Genomic DNA, 15,841 nt, shown 5'->3' on the forward strand with positions numbered 1-15,841 from the left:
TGGTCCTAGTGATTGTGAGTACATTTTGCCAGTTGTTAATATTCTGACCGGCCCCTTGAAATCCCACCTTCTTGGTGCAGCCCTGCTCCTAATGTAAAAGCTCCATTCTAAGGAAAAACTCCCTCTCCCTCTCTCTTCTGCTTTTCCTCACACGAGGTGCTCACCCTCAACCTCCCCCTCTTCTTTTCTTTCTTTCTCTCTGTCTTTCTCTCCTATTTTTCTCTTCATGTCTCTATTATAATAACTTCTCCATGTGGACGCAGCGTCTTGGTTATCAATTACTGGCCATCACGGCTGCCGTCACCACGTTACCAGAATGGCATGCATCTGCCCAGCATGTTTTCCTGCACACTAGGGATACCCTCTGGGGTTCCCCTTCACATAATAATTCATAACACCAGTGCTACGCTACTTAGTTGCCATATGTTTGTGATGTAGTTGGAAAGCAGAAATGGAACAGCGCAGTCTTGTTCTTTCTCTTTCACCAACTAGAGTCCTTTGTGGATCTTTATGAACTGTGGGATTTTTCTCCTTTTGTGTGAAGCATGTCCATTGGTATTCTAATAGGGATGACATTAAATCTGTAGACTGCTATGGGGATGTCCTAGTGAGGTTTCTGTTGGTGGAATAACCACATGACCAAAAGCAGCTGTAGGTGGAAGGTTTATTATACCTTCAGATGGCAGTCCATCATGAATGGAAGTCAGGGCAGGAACTCAAGCAGGGGCAGGAACTGAAGCAGAGCCCATGGCAAGCCTCTAAGGCCAGCTTTTCATGACTTGCTCAGCTTTCTTTCTTATGCAACCTAAGACCTCCTACCCAGGGGTGATGCTGCTAGGTCCTCCTCCATCAATCATTTCGTCTAGAGAATGCCCCACAGACTACCGATGAAGCATAGAGGCAATTCTCAACTGATGTTTCCCTCTTTTTGGGTGACTCTAATTTGTGTCAAGTTAACAAAAACCAACCAGCACAGAGAACTACAGACATCTCAACAGTACTGATTTATCTTACCAGTGAGCAGAAGATATCTTGCATTTATGCTTTCCTTTAAATTCCTTCATCCACATTTCATAGTCTTCAAGAGATTAGGCTGAAAAAAATCTGCTCTAAGTCATTGAGGCCACACTTGGTGTGTGATGTGTTTCTTCTTCTTGTTAGCTTTGCAGAAATTATTGTCATGGGGTCTGAGGTTAGGTGGGGAGAAAAACCACACAGGGACAAAGGCTAGGTTGACCTTTCTGCCCTGACTTTTTTGGAGTTGACAGACAACTGGGCAGGCACCACACAGGAACAACCCTGACATACTGGTGAGCTGTGGGTGCTGCCCACTGTGAACACCATGTTCTTTCTTCTTTCTATTAGCTGCATAGCTGTGGTGCTTAAACGAGTGTCCCCTGGACAGTGACAAGAGAGAGTGCCTCAGAAGTATCTCAGAATGTTAGGAGAGAAAACCACCAGCCAAGAACACTCCCCCTCCCTGCCCCATCCCTAAATATTGGTGTATGGCTCTGGGGAAGAGAGTAGATTGACATGCTTGAGATGTTCTTCTTATGGTTCTCAGTTGAATTTCGTTCAGTTCTGTGGTCCGTGAAGCTAGCTGAGGCTTCTGTCTAAGTGTATGAGAGGCAAAGTCGTCCTGGTCTCTGAGTAATTCAGTTAAGGAGTATATCTGTGAGCAGGAGGAATGTGAGAATTCAGATTGTACCAATTGCTGAAATCACTGTCCTTAGTTTTGCTTTTCAAAGACAATGATGGAAAGTGCCACTTGGTGCCTAGGACAAGGTCTTGTAACATTTAGGTTCCTTAAATGAATGGTATTGTCTTCCTAATAAGGATTGGGTAGCAACATTGCCTGTTGAACCCCTCACTGACTCCTCCTCAGGTTTCCTGACACACATCACACTGTTTCCCATTGAGAGCATCTGGAAACTCTGTAATGCAGCGGGATCACATGCGACACCACAGGTTTTCTTGTGTCCTTTCTCTGTGCAGGCCCACAATAGCTGTCCTGACACCTGTGGCCATGCTTTGTCTTCCAGGAGCTTGAGGATTCAGCTTCCTAGTCTGGTTTTTCTCAAATGATTTTTTTTTTTGTGGCAGAGTTACACCTCTGTATACTAGCTTGTAATTCTGCAAGGACCAAATAGAGACAACCTCAAGGAGCCAGAGCTCACATTGACTTCTCTACCCGGATGGGCCACTGCCCCTGTCTGGTTATCGGATGGTCCGTCTTTGCTGTCCAGTGACAACACTGTCAAAGTAGCTGGATGGCTCTTGCAGTGGTGTCTGGTCCAGGGAGTCACACGTTATCTTCTCTGGTCAGGCGATTTCTCAAACTGTATCTGACACTGAGCAAAGCTGCAGACTAGTCTCTGAGGTTAGAGTATCCTGCTCAGAGTCAGATCTTCACAGTGCCAGATCCTCACAGGATCAGACACTATCTATGTGTTGTGGACTATTGGCTTAAGATGTGTTTCATTCATTTATGCTGTGGAATATTTGTTTAATGATGCAAATTTATGTTGCACTCATTTATGTTGCATTTGTTTAACTTTGTGAAGCTGTGTTACTTTGCCTGTCTAAAACATCTGATTGGTGTAATAAAGAGCTGAATGGCCAGGAGAGGGATAGGTGGAGCTACAAGTCAGAGAGAATAAATAGGAGGAGAAATCTAGGTTCAGGAGAAGGGGGAGGAGCAAGAAAAGGAGAAGGAGAGGAGGACACCAGAGGCTAGCTACCCAGCCAAACAACCAGCCATGGAAAAAGAAAAAAAAAAAAAAAAGGATATAGAATAGAGAAAGGTAAAAGTCCAGAGGCAAAATGTAGAAGAAGAGAAATGGGTTAATTTAAGTTAAATTAGTAAAGCTGACTAGAAACAAACTAAGCTAAGACTGGGCATTCATAAATAAGAATAAGACTCCGTGTATTTATTAGGGAGCCTAGTGGTGGGCACCTCCAATAAAACCAACTACGTGTATGCACAGTGGATTGTCTCTCTTCTGGGGGCAGAGCTGTATAGTGGGTTTCTGCCTAAACTGTTTGTCTGAATTCCCAATAAATCAAGCCTGGCTCCTTCTCTAAAGTATGCAGAAGTGGAATTTAGCTGTCAGGGTGGAGCTGTTGCACAACCTTTCAAGTTGAGGGGACCCACTGCTTGACCTCCCACACAAGCAGGACTAACTCCTCCAGTTCTGGAACCTGGGAAGGAGGGAGGCTCTGATTCCGTCTTGAGTTATTGACCAACTCCTTTCTAGATTATTATGGCTGTTGCTTGTGGTTTTATTTTATTTTATTTTATTTTTTTACTAATAGGATCCATGGAGGTGGCAGTCTCTTAGTATGAGGATCATGGCCAGTATATTTTTAAATAAATCATTTTCATTTTATGTTATTGGTGTTGTCCCTGCATGTATGTCTGTGTGAGGGTGTCAGAAACCCTGGAATTGGCCGGGCGGTGGTGGCACACGCCTTTAATCCCAGCACTCGGGAGGCAGAGGCAGGCGGATCTCTGTGAGTTCAAGGCCAGCCTGGGCTACCAAGTGAGTTCCAGGAAAAACACAAAGCTACACAGAGAAACCCTGTCTCGAAAAACCAAAAAAAAAAAAAAAAAAAAAAAGAAAAGAAAAGAAAGAAAGAAACCCTGGAATTGGATTTACATACAGGTGTGATCTGCCAGGGAGATACTGGGAATTGAACCTGGGTCCTCTGAAAGAATAGCCAGTGCTTCCAATCACCAAACCATCTCTCTAGCTCCCATGACCACTTTTAAATTTTTTTCAGAGTTCTGCTTCCATTTGCCATTTTCAAAGAATCAGACTTTGCTCATGTGAGGTCCACAGACGTGGACACCTACATGCCAGACCAGGTTGCTGGGTCATCTTTCATGGATAAATGAAGCCACTATCAGCTTCCTAGACCAAACATTGCTAGCTCCATCATATTTCTGGATTTGATTGAGTGGGACTTCTCCTATTTGGGAAGGCTTAGTAGGGTAACTCAGAAGTTGGGCTAGAAGAAACAGCCCAAGGACTCCAGGTAGTTTTGAACCTCCTCTCCTGATAGAGAAGGCAATCAGCTCAGCTTCAGGGATGGTCTGCAGAGTTGGCATATGTGGCAGCCACACTGAGATACCACTGAGACACGGAGGCTGGTCCCTGTGGTCACTGCCTTTTTGTTCATGTCCTCCCCCAGGTGGAATCATTAATCCATTACCACTCTACTTCCCAAAGAGGACCTTCTGGGAAGGGTCTTGAAGGCTAGGAAAAGCTTACGAGTGCCTCTGGATTCTCTTTTTCCTATTGACATCATCGGCCTGAGACACTCACCCCATCTGTTGCTGTTCTGTGTGATTTGTGGATATAGCACGAGAGAGGTACAGAAATGCCAGGCCTGTTTCTGCACAAGAGAAGACATAAAATTATACCTTTACACCACACAGAGAAATTAGCTTCAAGATGATGCATGATGGTATAGAAAAGTTAACACCACAAAACTTACAATATCTGGTTAAATCATAATAACCCTGCTCTGAGAGTCTCTGAACAGATGTCATGTTGTCTGGTGCTTGCAGATTGAAATGGAACACTGTGCCTACACTGTATGTGGAGAGCAGACTCTGGGCATCACTGTTGTAGACCCAAGTCAAATGGTTCCCTTGACTAATGTTTGTCAGAAACAGTAAGTCATTAGGGGATTGTTTACGAACTCACTGGATACACTGTCATGTCCTGACTCATTATTTAATGCCAGGACTAGGTTCAACATTAGCCTCTTCCTGGAATTGTGGTGAAAGGTGGAAGTACTAAGTTCTGATCACTTTGTTCCTAGGAAAGCAGAGCCCCTGGCCATTGTGGCTGGAGTAATTTAATCTGATCATCTTCATTGGAGGCAACAAGCTTTCAGAGGCTCAGCTCTTCATCTTCTGTCTTCTGTCTGGATGTCTGTCTAAAGGCCAAGCTCAGAAAGAAAGTCATCCTGTCTTAGAAAGGGTACTGAAATAACAGAAACTGATCTAACACAGAGAATGTTTCCATTTTGATAGGGACAGTGGCTGTGCAATACTGATTTACTGGAGTCCTACAGCAGGACAGAGTCCCAAGGCTCAGTGCCTGCCAGTCAAGACTCCTACACACTCAGATCCATTAAATCACTACAATTTATAATTGATTTGTCCCTGTCCTGTCCTGTGAACCATAATGTGCTCTTTAGGGAGAGACCAGCTATTCTGTGACCTCTAGCTTTCTCTATCTACCTCTTCTTGGTGACTTTCACTGTCCATCCTTCTTAGTTTCCCTTCTTTTGAAGTATAAATGAGGATGTGATGAATGTAGAGGATCCTTATAGGCAGCTTCTTATTTTTTCTGAATTTAAAAATCAAAACATATTATTTGATAACTCTTCAAACCTGGGTCTGCAATAGAGGTCATGATTTTTTCTGAAACAACGTCATAAATGTTTTTTTTTTTTTTTAATCTGGAAGGAACAAAAGTAATCATTTCAGTCACTAAGGATCGATAATTATTGCTCTTTTGAGTAAATCATTAGCATTAAATTTAACATCATTTGGAGACATATAAATACATGTGTCCACTGAGCAAGGTCTTCTGCCTCTGCTCAGTCAGCTCTATTAGAAGAGCTGAGAGTCCCAGCAGCTGGACTGTCCCGGGCTCCGCTTCTCCCATGGCTCCTGCAGGTCTCCCAGCCTCCCTTCCTCTGTGTGTGTGTCTGCTGCAGATCTCTGGCTTTGCCCAGGCAGGCAGGCTGCTGCTGGTGCCCATGGATGGGAGCCACTGGTTCACCATGCAGATGGTTGTGGAGAAACTCCTCCACAGGGGGCATGAGGTGGTGGCAGTTGTGCCAGAGGTGAGTTGGCAACTGGGAAAATCCCTGAATTTGACAGTGAAGACATACTCAACTTCTCACACTCTGGAGGATATGAACCGTGAGTTCAAGTGTTTTTCTGACACTCCATGGAAAAATCAGGATCAAAGTATGTTTTCTTTTCTGACAGGCTCAGCCAAACATTTCTTTGAATTATTATTTTCACATTGTAGAGATTTGTTTAATGACAAGAAGTTAGTGGAGTTCTTGAAGCAGAGTTCTTTTGATGCTGTGTTTATGGACCCTCTTGATGTGTGCGGCTTAACTGTGGCCAAGTATTTGTCGCTCCCTTCGGTGATCTTCGCAAGAGGTATATTTTGTCACTATCTGGAAGAAGGTGCCCAGTGCCCCAGTCCACTGTCTTATGTTCCCAGAGGTCTCTTGAAATTCACAGACACCATGACTTTCAAGGAGAGAGTGTGGAACCACCTCTCCTACATGGGGGAGCGTGCATTTTGTCCCCATTTTTTCAAAACTGCTACAGACATTGCTTCTGAAGTTCTCCAGACTTTGGTGACAATGGATGACCTCTTCAGCCAAGTGTCTATTTGGTTGTTACGCTCAGACTTTGTGTTAGATTTCCCCAGACCTGTGATGCCCAACATGGTGTTCATTGGTGGGATCAACTGCCAACAAAGAAAGCCAATTTCTAAGGTATGTTATTTGTTGTTTAGCACATGAAGAGTGCCCTGGGTTTTGACAATAAAAAAGAAATTCTTTACTGAGCTGTAATTTATTGTTTATATCACTGCATATGGAATATCTTCCTGGGTTGTAGAATTGTTTTGTGCCTATTCACTAACTGGGAAACAATTCCATATAGGTGCCCTATTCATATGTCCATGTACACCTGTGGCAATAGTGCATATATGTTCCAAGCTACAATCTAAATTTAAATATCTATGTATGCCTTCCTATTTGTGTGTGTGTGGCAGGGGCAATGCAATTAGGTAGTGGAGGGGACAAAGAAAACTTTCCTGTGGAGTGAAAGAGACAATAATGGTACACATGTCCCATGAAAACAGAAAAGGGAGCACTCAGAGGTAGAAGAGAACATATGGAGAGTAAGGGTAACTAGAAAAGACTGGGGTAAACAGAAAAGACAAAATGCCTGAAAAATGCATTAATGCCACTGAATACTCTGTATGTTAACTTTAAAAAGTGATTTGAAGAGACAAAAACTTTCAAGCTACATTATACTATTTTTCAGAAATTTTTGAGAATTTTCAAGCCATGAAGCAGTCCTTATTTGTCGGCTGCACTCTATAGGAGTGCACATGTGATTTTTCCAAATTTTAAAAAATCATTGATATGATATGAGCATTGCTAAGTTGTTTTAGAGGACCTTGTTCTCGGGGTGTCCTCCATCCCTTCTTTTTCTCCAACTCTTTCTACCTCTCTTCCTCATGGTTACCTGAGCTCTGATGGGAGGGATTTGAGAGAGCCGTCTCATTTAGAGCTGTGTTCTCCATGGTCTCTCTACGTAGTGTCTCTTGCTGTGTGTCTCTGTACTTGTTCCCATCTGTTGCATGAAGCCCCTGGCAAGGCATCTCTGATGATGGCTGACTAAGGCACTGATCCATGAGTCTAGCAGAATATCATTATGAGTCATTTAATTGTTATCTTTTCTTTAAGAACAGGAGAATTTGTTTTTACTCTAGCTGTCTGGACTTATAGACTCTGGTGTTTGTCATCCAATCAGTGTCAGGTATGGGTTCCGTTCATAATGTGGGCCTTAATTCAAATCAGACACCAATTGGTACTCCCACAAGGTTTGTGCCTCCATTTCCCTGGTGTATTTTTTGTTTGTTTGTTTGTTTTGTTTTGTTTTTAGAGATGAGATTTCTTGCATAGCATTGGAGCCTGTCCTGGAACTCACTCTGTAGACTAGACTGGCCTCGAACTCACAGAGAACCACTTGCCTCTGCCTCCCATGTGCTGGGATTAAAGGTGTGCACCACCACACATAGTGTGTTTGCAGGCAAGACAGATTATAGAACAAAGGATTTGTGGTAGGGTTGGTGTTTTCTGTTCTCTTTTAGTGGCTTGCAGAGTACATTTCCATGTCGTAGATACTAGAACATGGAGTGAAGGTTTGATATAGGCACCAGCTCAACCTTTCCATGTTCACTGAGTTGTGTGGGTATTGTCTTTAACAATAGGGTCTTGGAAGTTTGGGGAGATCAACCTATTGTCTTGGCAACAGCCTAGGTTATTTGGGAATTTCCATGGGACCCCTTTGACCAACAACTGAATTGGATTGGCACCCTTACCAAAAAAGCAGCTTAGTTTGGTAACAAGATATGGCCAGTAAGTGTTCTCTCTACCTTATTATTTGGAGACTTCTTTAGGATTGCCTTCATATATTACAGGAAGTATAAACTGCTCTGCACTAGGTTCTGTTCAGGAAGTCTGTTCCTAAGCCAAGGTACTCAAGGCTATTCCTCATTTTCTCTTCTAGGAGGTCCAATATATCTTTTTTTATGTTGAAGTCTTTCATCCATTTGGAGTTGAGTTTTGTGCAGGGTGATAGGTATGAATCTATTTTCATTATTCTACATGAAGTCATCCAGTTTAACTAGCACCATTTCTGGAAGATATTGTGAATTTTTTTCAGTGTGTATTTCTGGTTTATTTATCAAAATCCTGGTGTTCATAGGTGTGTGGTTGTTTGTCCAGGTCTTCAATTTGATTTCACTGACCAATGTGTTTATTTATTTTTTTTAAAAAATCAATACCACGATGTTTTTCCCACTATGATTTAGTAGTATAATTTGAGATAAAGAATGGTAAGCGCTCTTGCAGTTCCATTATTGTTCTGGATTGTTTCAACTATGCTGGGGTTTTTTTGTGTGTGTGTGTTTCCATATGAAGTTGTGAGTTGTCCTTTTAAGGTCTGTGAAGAAATGTGTTTTATAATTTATAAGAAGTTGCATTGAATCAGGAGATTGCTTCTGGTAGGATGGTCATTTTTACTGTGTTAATCCTTCAAATCCATGAGCATGGGAGAGCTTTCCATTTGTTATTTTCTTTAGTTTGTTTCTTTGAAGACTTGAAGTGTTTATCCTATCAGTCATTCATTTACTTGGTTGGAGTTACCCACAAGACATTTTATATTGTTTGAGGCTATTGTGACTTTTCATTTTTTCCTTTTTGGATTTTTGAGACAGGGTTTCTTTGTGTATCTTTGCTCCTTTCCTGGAACTCACTCTGTAGTCCAGGCTGGCCTGGAACTCACAACGATCCGCCTGCCTCTGCCTCCCAAGTGCTGTGATTAAAGGCGTGTACCACCATCCCCTGGCTGTTTGAGGCTATTATGAATGGTGCTCTTCTGCTGTTTTCATTCTCAGTGTGTTTGCCATTTGTATATATGAGGACTGCTGATTTTCTGATTGTGTATCCAGCTCTTTGCTGCTGTGTTATTCAGCTGTAAGTGTTCCCTGGTGGAATTTTTAGGGTCACTTATGTACACTAACATATCAACTGAAAATAAAGACCATTTGACTTTTTCCTTTCCAATTGGTATCCGCTTGATCTTGATCAGTTGCTTTATTGCTCTAGCTAAGACTTCAAGTACTACATTGAATAGGTGTTGGAAGAGTGGACAATCTGTAAGTCATAAAGATAAACGAAGTTCTTTTCATAGTGTTTCACTTGTCATTAAGTTAGACACTGTCAAAACCAAAAATTAACACATTTGACATCTTCCTTTATTGGTAACTATCATGATCTTTAGAGTGCCTGCTCCAAGATCACATCAGGTATGCAATCCATGATATCAATGAGAACTAAACTTTTCTATCTGAGAGGTAAGGAAGGAACACACCCATTTTGATGCTAACTTTCTTTATTCCTCTATCTTGAAAATATCTTTCCTTGTTTGTCTTTAAAAGATATATATATATATCCAACAGAAAGCCCTGGATAATATATGAATTACATTTTGAGGGTCATATTGCATTTTTTGAAAATACAGTAAGAATCAGAGCCATTCTGATAACACTTGTGAAATCAAAGGGTTACTCTAGGACATGGAATGTTATGCTGACTGACCAGGCAGGCAGCATGGCTGGGAAGGGCTGTCAGCCAAGCTCCCTGGTGAACAGGCAGAAACAAGTAGTACTCAAGTGCTCCCCACTTTCTGGAGGAACCGTTACCTTAAAATTACCCCAGGACCTAAACATAAATAGTTATTTGGTTGAACCTTAACTCTTGTATCATAAAACTTAGATTAGGAGTTCGTGCAACTAAGAATCAGATACTGAGAGATTTTTTGCAGGGAGTTATGTCTTTAATGTTATCAGCCAGAGTTGAGCTACTGGGGAACTGGCGCCAAAGTTTCTTAGGCCTGACATTGGTTCAAACAAGACACCTGGGAATCTTTCCTTTTTTTTTTTTTTTTTTCCATCACAGGCAATTTATTTTGTTCTATTCATTCACAGTTAATACAGAAAATACTTGGAAACATTTCCATATAATGTTTGACACAGAAATCATCAAATAGAAGTATACAATGTTGACAGGAGGCAGTACATTTATAATTTATAACCCCAAATGTATTTATAAATTAGAAATGGAAAGATCTACAAATGAAATTATGAAGGTTCACCAAAGTCATTTAATCTGTCAGTTTCTCATTCATTTTTATGTCTTAATAATATTCTATTGTATGAATAAGCCACATTTTATTTCTCTCCAGTATTTAATAGCTATTTGAGTTATTTTAACTTTTTTACTATTAGCAACACACTGCTGTAAACATTCATGTACATGTTTCATAGGTGCGCATTTTCAGTAGTTTGAGGATATATTCCTAAGGGTAGAATTGTTGAGTAACAGAGTAACAATGTTTTGCATTTTGACCAACCACCAAACTGTTTTGCCAAAGTGGCACACCATTTTACAATCTCACCAAATCCTTGTTTTTAAGGCTCTGATTTTTGTACAAAAGCATTCAATCATTCTGTCAGACCAAACCAGGAAAAGTTAGCTATAGTTCAGAGCTGTTCTATTCCATTTACTATGCAAAGCCATTCTTGGCGTTTGCAACTCTCAGCCCTTTTGAGTATTCTTGCAGTGTTCACCTTTTCCTCCACCACTTTTTTTTTTCTTCTTTTTTTTCTGGTTTATTTCTATCTATTACAAATGTATAAAAAATCCTCCATCAACGCTGCTGATAGCAGCAGAACCTTGAGAAATATACCTTTGGTTTGCCTCAGAAAAGGAACACATATTGCACTGTAAAGTTTATAAAATTGGCGCAAAACATTGTGATAATGTTACAATACCAGTTTTAAGAGTTCAGTGACTAATGGGGAGCCGGTGGGATACATGCAGAACTGTGAAAGCGATCTCACTTAGCCAGCTGTACACGTAGACTGTAAATCTACATTCAGATCATTTCTGAACTAAGACTATCATCTCAGTTTATCTGTTGAGGTCAACCAGGAAACCCTAGAATATACCTTGATTTTTGCAAAAAACAAAATAGGGGGAGGGGTTTCTTCAGCATTTCAGTCCACGAGTAACAGTATCCTAACAGGCAAAGTGTTCTCTCACTGTCAACATAGAATGAACTGCTGCTGGAGGTCAACTTGGGCTTTAATTTGCATTAGCACTTACATGCATAGTAGTCCAAGTTGTTGACCTCATGACTTTAAAAAGTAACTCTAAAAAAGTAAAATGGCCCTTCTTGGAAGACTAAAGAAAGACATCCAGCCACAGTTGTAAAAAGTCTCATCAAAACAATATACCCTTTTATAAATTACGCCTAAATTTAAAAAAAAAAAGTAGCCCCAAATAAGAAGCAGCTCTGAAAAAGAAAATATAACTTAAGATATTTGAAAAAAACAAGGTGAATACAGGTTCAAAAATAATTAAGATACATTTTCTTAAGGCTACCTAGAATTAGGCTTTAAAGAATTCTACCATTTCAAGTTTACCACTAGTTACTAGATACCTATTTACAAACAAGATGTTCACCTTTTTTGTTTCTTTATCAGAGAAAAATCTACCTTCAGACTATGAGGGTGGTGATGGGGAGGGACTAGAAAACAAGATTCAAACAATCCCATGCAAATATCACATTTTTCAAATGGAAGAACTCCAAACTGCACTAGAAGTTCCAATCACTAAGACACTTTCCATTGAAATGATTTAAGTACAACTACATGGCAGCAAGGTTTAGGCCTAATATATGCCTGACAACCAAGTCCTTGTTTTCTGGAAGAAAGGCCTCAAAAGTCCCACTCAATTCCACATAACAATACTTCAAAGATCAATTAGGTTTTCCTTTCCTTAATATTTTTGTTTTTGACTTCTAATCTTAAAGACTCGATTAAAACTTAGCTCATTTCCCAGAAGGCATTGCTTCCCTTTGCTCTATGAAAGAGTCCACCAAGACCTCTTCCTCAAAACTATCTAGCCCCCAGCCTCCAGCCTGTGCTTGTAATGCATCTTTCTCAACATCCTGAAAAGGTAATGTAGGTAAAATATGCTCATAAACATTAAAACTAGTTGTTAGAAAGACGTAACTAGCTTTATAATTTAAGTTTTAGAACATAAATACTTGCAGCTTAATCTGCACTGACAATGATTGTCGAAGCCTAGAATTCAACATTTACAAATTCTCATTCACACACACAAAACACACTATTATCACACAACTTGTATCTTGAGAGAATCTTCTGCTTTTTAAATCTTTGGCCTCCCAGTCAATCCCAAGTTCAACCAACTTTTCCAAGTTCTGGTAGTTACCTGGACCACTGAGGCATTGCCACAAGACTTCTTCTCTTTTGAAACATCCTTTTTCTCTAGATATTAGGATAGCTACACCAGCTTGTTTCTTCTGTGGTGTATGTTGGTGTGGGATTATCTATTGCTTGATTTTTCATGGATGTGTTTAGCTTCTTTGGGTTGAATTTTCCCTTCTAGTGCTTTCTGTAGGGCTGGGTTTGTAGACAGGTATTGATTAAATCTGGATTTATCCTGGAATATTTTGTTTACTCTGCCTATGGTGATTAAGAGTTTTGCTGGGTATAATAGTCTGGGTTGGCATCCATGGTCTCTTAGTGTCTGCATGAGATTTGTCCATGATCTTCTAGCTTTCATAGTCTCTATTGAGTAGTCTGGTGTTATTCTGATGGGTTTACCTTTATATGTTACTTGGTCTTTTTCCTTTGCGGCTCTTAATATTTTTTCTTTGTTCTGTGTGTTCAGTGTTTTGATTATTATGTGGCGAGGGGACTTTTTTTTTGGATCCAGCCTATTCAGTGTTCTGTAAGCTTCTTGTATCTTCATAGGTATTTCTTTCTTTAGGTTAGGAAAGTTTTCTTCTATGATTTTGTTGAATATATTTTCTGTGCCTTTGAGTTGGTATTCTTCTCCTTCTTCTATCCCTATTATTCTTAGGTTTGGTCTTTTCATGGTGTCCCAAATTTCCTGGATGTTTTGTGTTACGACTTTTTTGTCTTTAGTGTTTTCTTTGACTGACGAATCTATTTTCTCTATCGTGTCTTCAGTGTCAGAGATTCTCTGTTCCATCTCTTGCAATCGGTTGGTTATGCTTGTTTCTGTAGTTCCTGTTCGTTTTGTCAGGATTTCTATTTCCAGCATTCCCTCAGCTTGTGCTTTCTTTATTGTCTCAAATTCATTTTTCAGATCTTGGAATATTTCTTTCATCTGTTTAATTGCTTTATCTTGGCTTGATCTGATTTCTTCCCATTTTTTGTTCGTTTTTTTCTTCCATTTCTTTAAGGGAGTTTTTTATTTCCTCTTTAAGGGAAGTTTTTATTTCCTCTTTAAGAGAGTTTTTCATTTCCTCTTTAAGGAAAGTTTTTATTTCCTCTTTAAGGTAGTTTTTCATTTCCTCTTTAAGGAAAGTTTTTATTTCCTCATTGAGGGAATGTTTTATTTCTTCTTTAAGGACCTCTATTATCTTCTTAAAGTCATTTTTAGGGTTGATCTCTTCTGTTTCTTCTGTCATGGTATGTTTAGGTCTTGCAGGTGTAGAATCACTAGGTTCTGATGTTGCCATATAGGTCTTTATGTTGTTGCCTATATTTTTGCACTGGCGTCTACTCATCTTTTCCTCTGTGCGGTGCAGGTGGTGTCTGTGTCTGAGAGTGCCTCTCGTTCTAATTTTTAGTCTTGGTTTAGTAGAGGTTCTTGGTTAAATTGGTACTATTGGGCTGTTTCTTCAGGGACAGCTGATTTCAGTCAGTGAATTATATACTTATGATTCTGGTGATCTGGTTTAGTGGCTGGGTAGCACCTTCTTCTGTGTTCCCAGGTCATGTTTTGTTCATTTGTTAACTCCTCAGCTGATCTTGTTTCTTCAGACTTCAAACTGTAGGCATCTGAATCCTCTCCCAGATGGGTTTCAGCTGAGCAAGGTAGTCTCACCAACACCTCCAAGTTGTTGGGTTTCACAAGATCAGCAGTTGGGCCCTGGGTTGTCCCCAGACAGAGTGCCCAGACTCGCCCTGCTTCTGACCCACGGAGATAGCCTCCTCCCCAGGTGTTGGGGCTAAGGGCGTCCCCGTTCCAAGCTGCGTCTGCCCCTCTCCGTCCCTGGGCCTGTCCACCCCTGTGGCCCGCCGCCACAGGCCCACCTGTGTCCGCTTGTCTCCGCTGCCTGGCCTGTATGTCCCTGTCAGCCGCTGCCACCGGGCCCTTCCACCTCCGCGAGTCGCCGACCTGCGTCCGCTTGTCTCCGCAGCGTGGCCTGTGTACTTCTGTGGACTGCCGCCAGGCCTGAATGTCTCTGTCGGCCGCCGCCGGGCCTGTCCACCTCCGTCTGCTTATCTCCGCCACAGGGCCTGTCCACCTCTGTGGGTCGCCGCTGGGCCTGAATGTCTTTGCCAGCTGCCGCCAGGCCTAAATGTCTCTGTCGGCCGCTGCCGCCAGACTCGTCCACCTCTGCGGGCCGCTGCCACAGGCCTACCTGCGTCTGCTTGTCTCCGCCATCCGGAATCTTTCCTTTTACAGTTTATTTGCAGGGGCAAATAGTCTACTTTGAATTTTCTCAGGGGTCTTAAATCAGCTAATTGTGTAAAAACCTATATTTGTAGCTGACATATTTTCCTATGTTAGCCTGAGCTATGAAAATATCCTGGTATTATTTCTATTCATCAAAATTATACAGCTTAAGAAGAAATCATCTTTAGACAGTCTACAGAATAAATACCCATAAGGTTGAGATGTAATCATGAGATTACAGGTACACATTAGATGAAAATGCACGGTAATAGGGAGATTCCACAGCTGTTTTTGCACATGTGAAATGACAGACAGAAGGAACCAGTTTTCAGTGTCGGTGGCCCTGTAAACCTTGCTTGAAACAGGTTCTTCCCTCAGAGAGTTATTCATCTGCTAGGTTGATATCTGAATTATTAGTTGTCTTCTGCTACAATATAACATGGTCCATGGCAGATAACATTACAGTATTTTCACTGATTGTCCTCATATTTTCAGTGATCATTAGTGATATCTACTAGCTTACCCACTTTTATTTTTGTGAACAAGACTGTGCTGACCATTCTTTAATAACTTCTTGTTCTGTAATCCCACCAGCAAGAAGTTGAGTTGTTGGGTCATATACCTGGGCACATGTCACACTCATTCACATCCCACACATTAGTCACATGCACATATATACACAGACATACACAACAACACCACTACCTTTAGTCTCACACACCACACACTAATTCACATACAGCATGCTTAGCCACATACAAACACATATGTGGTCATGCAGGGCTCTTGATATAGAGCTTGTAAACAGCACAACCACACATCTAAAATAAAAACAACCCTATTATTGTGTTTGTGTCTATCCTATTATTTCATATGGCAGCCATGTTTCACATACGGTGTGCTGCCAGGGAATAGATGTTATGGGTGGAGTAAAACCTGTGTGTTGAGAAGAAAACACTGATGAGAAACTGTGTGTCTG

General features: G+C 41.0%; 1 protein-coding gene across 1 annotated transcript; it reads left to right on the forward strand.

Moving 5' to 3' along the window:
* The first annotated feature begins 5,647 nt into the window (after nt 1-5,647).
* On the forward strand, nt 5,648-7,118 carry LOC114697845 (UDP-glucuronosyltransferase 1A7-like). The gene has a single exon (XM_028876177.2). The coding sequence runs from the start codon at nt 5,683-5,685 to the stop codon at nt 6,562-6,564; it is 882 nt and encodes a 293-aa protein (XP_028732010.2). The 5' UTR covers nt 5,648-5,682; the 3' UTR covers nt 6,565-7,118.
* The last annotated feature ends 8,723 nt before the right edge of the window (nt 7,119-15,841 follow it).

The sequence above is a fragment of the Peromyscus leucopus genome, chromosome 13 (genome assembly GCF_004664715.2).
Source record: "Peromyscus leucopus breed LL Stock chromosome 13, UCI_PerLeu_2.1, whole genome shotgun sequence".
NCBI lineage: Eukaryota > Metazoa > Chordata > Mammalia > Rodentia > Cricetidae > Peromyscus > Peromyscus leucopus.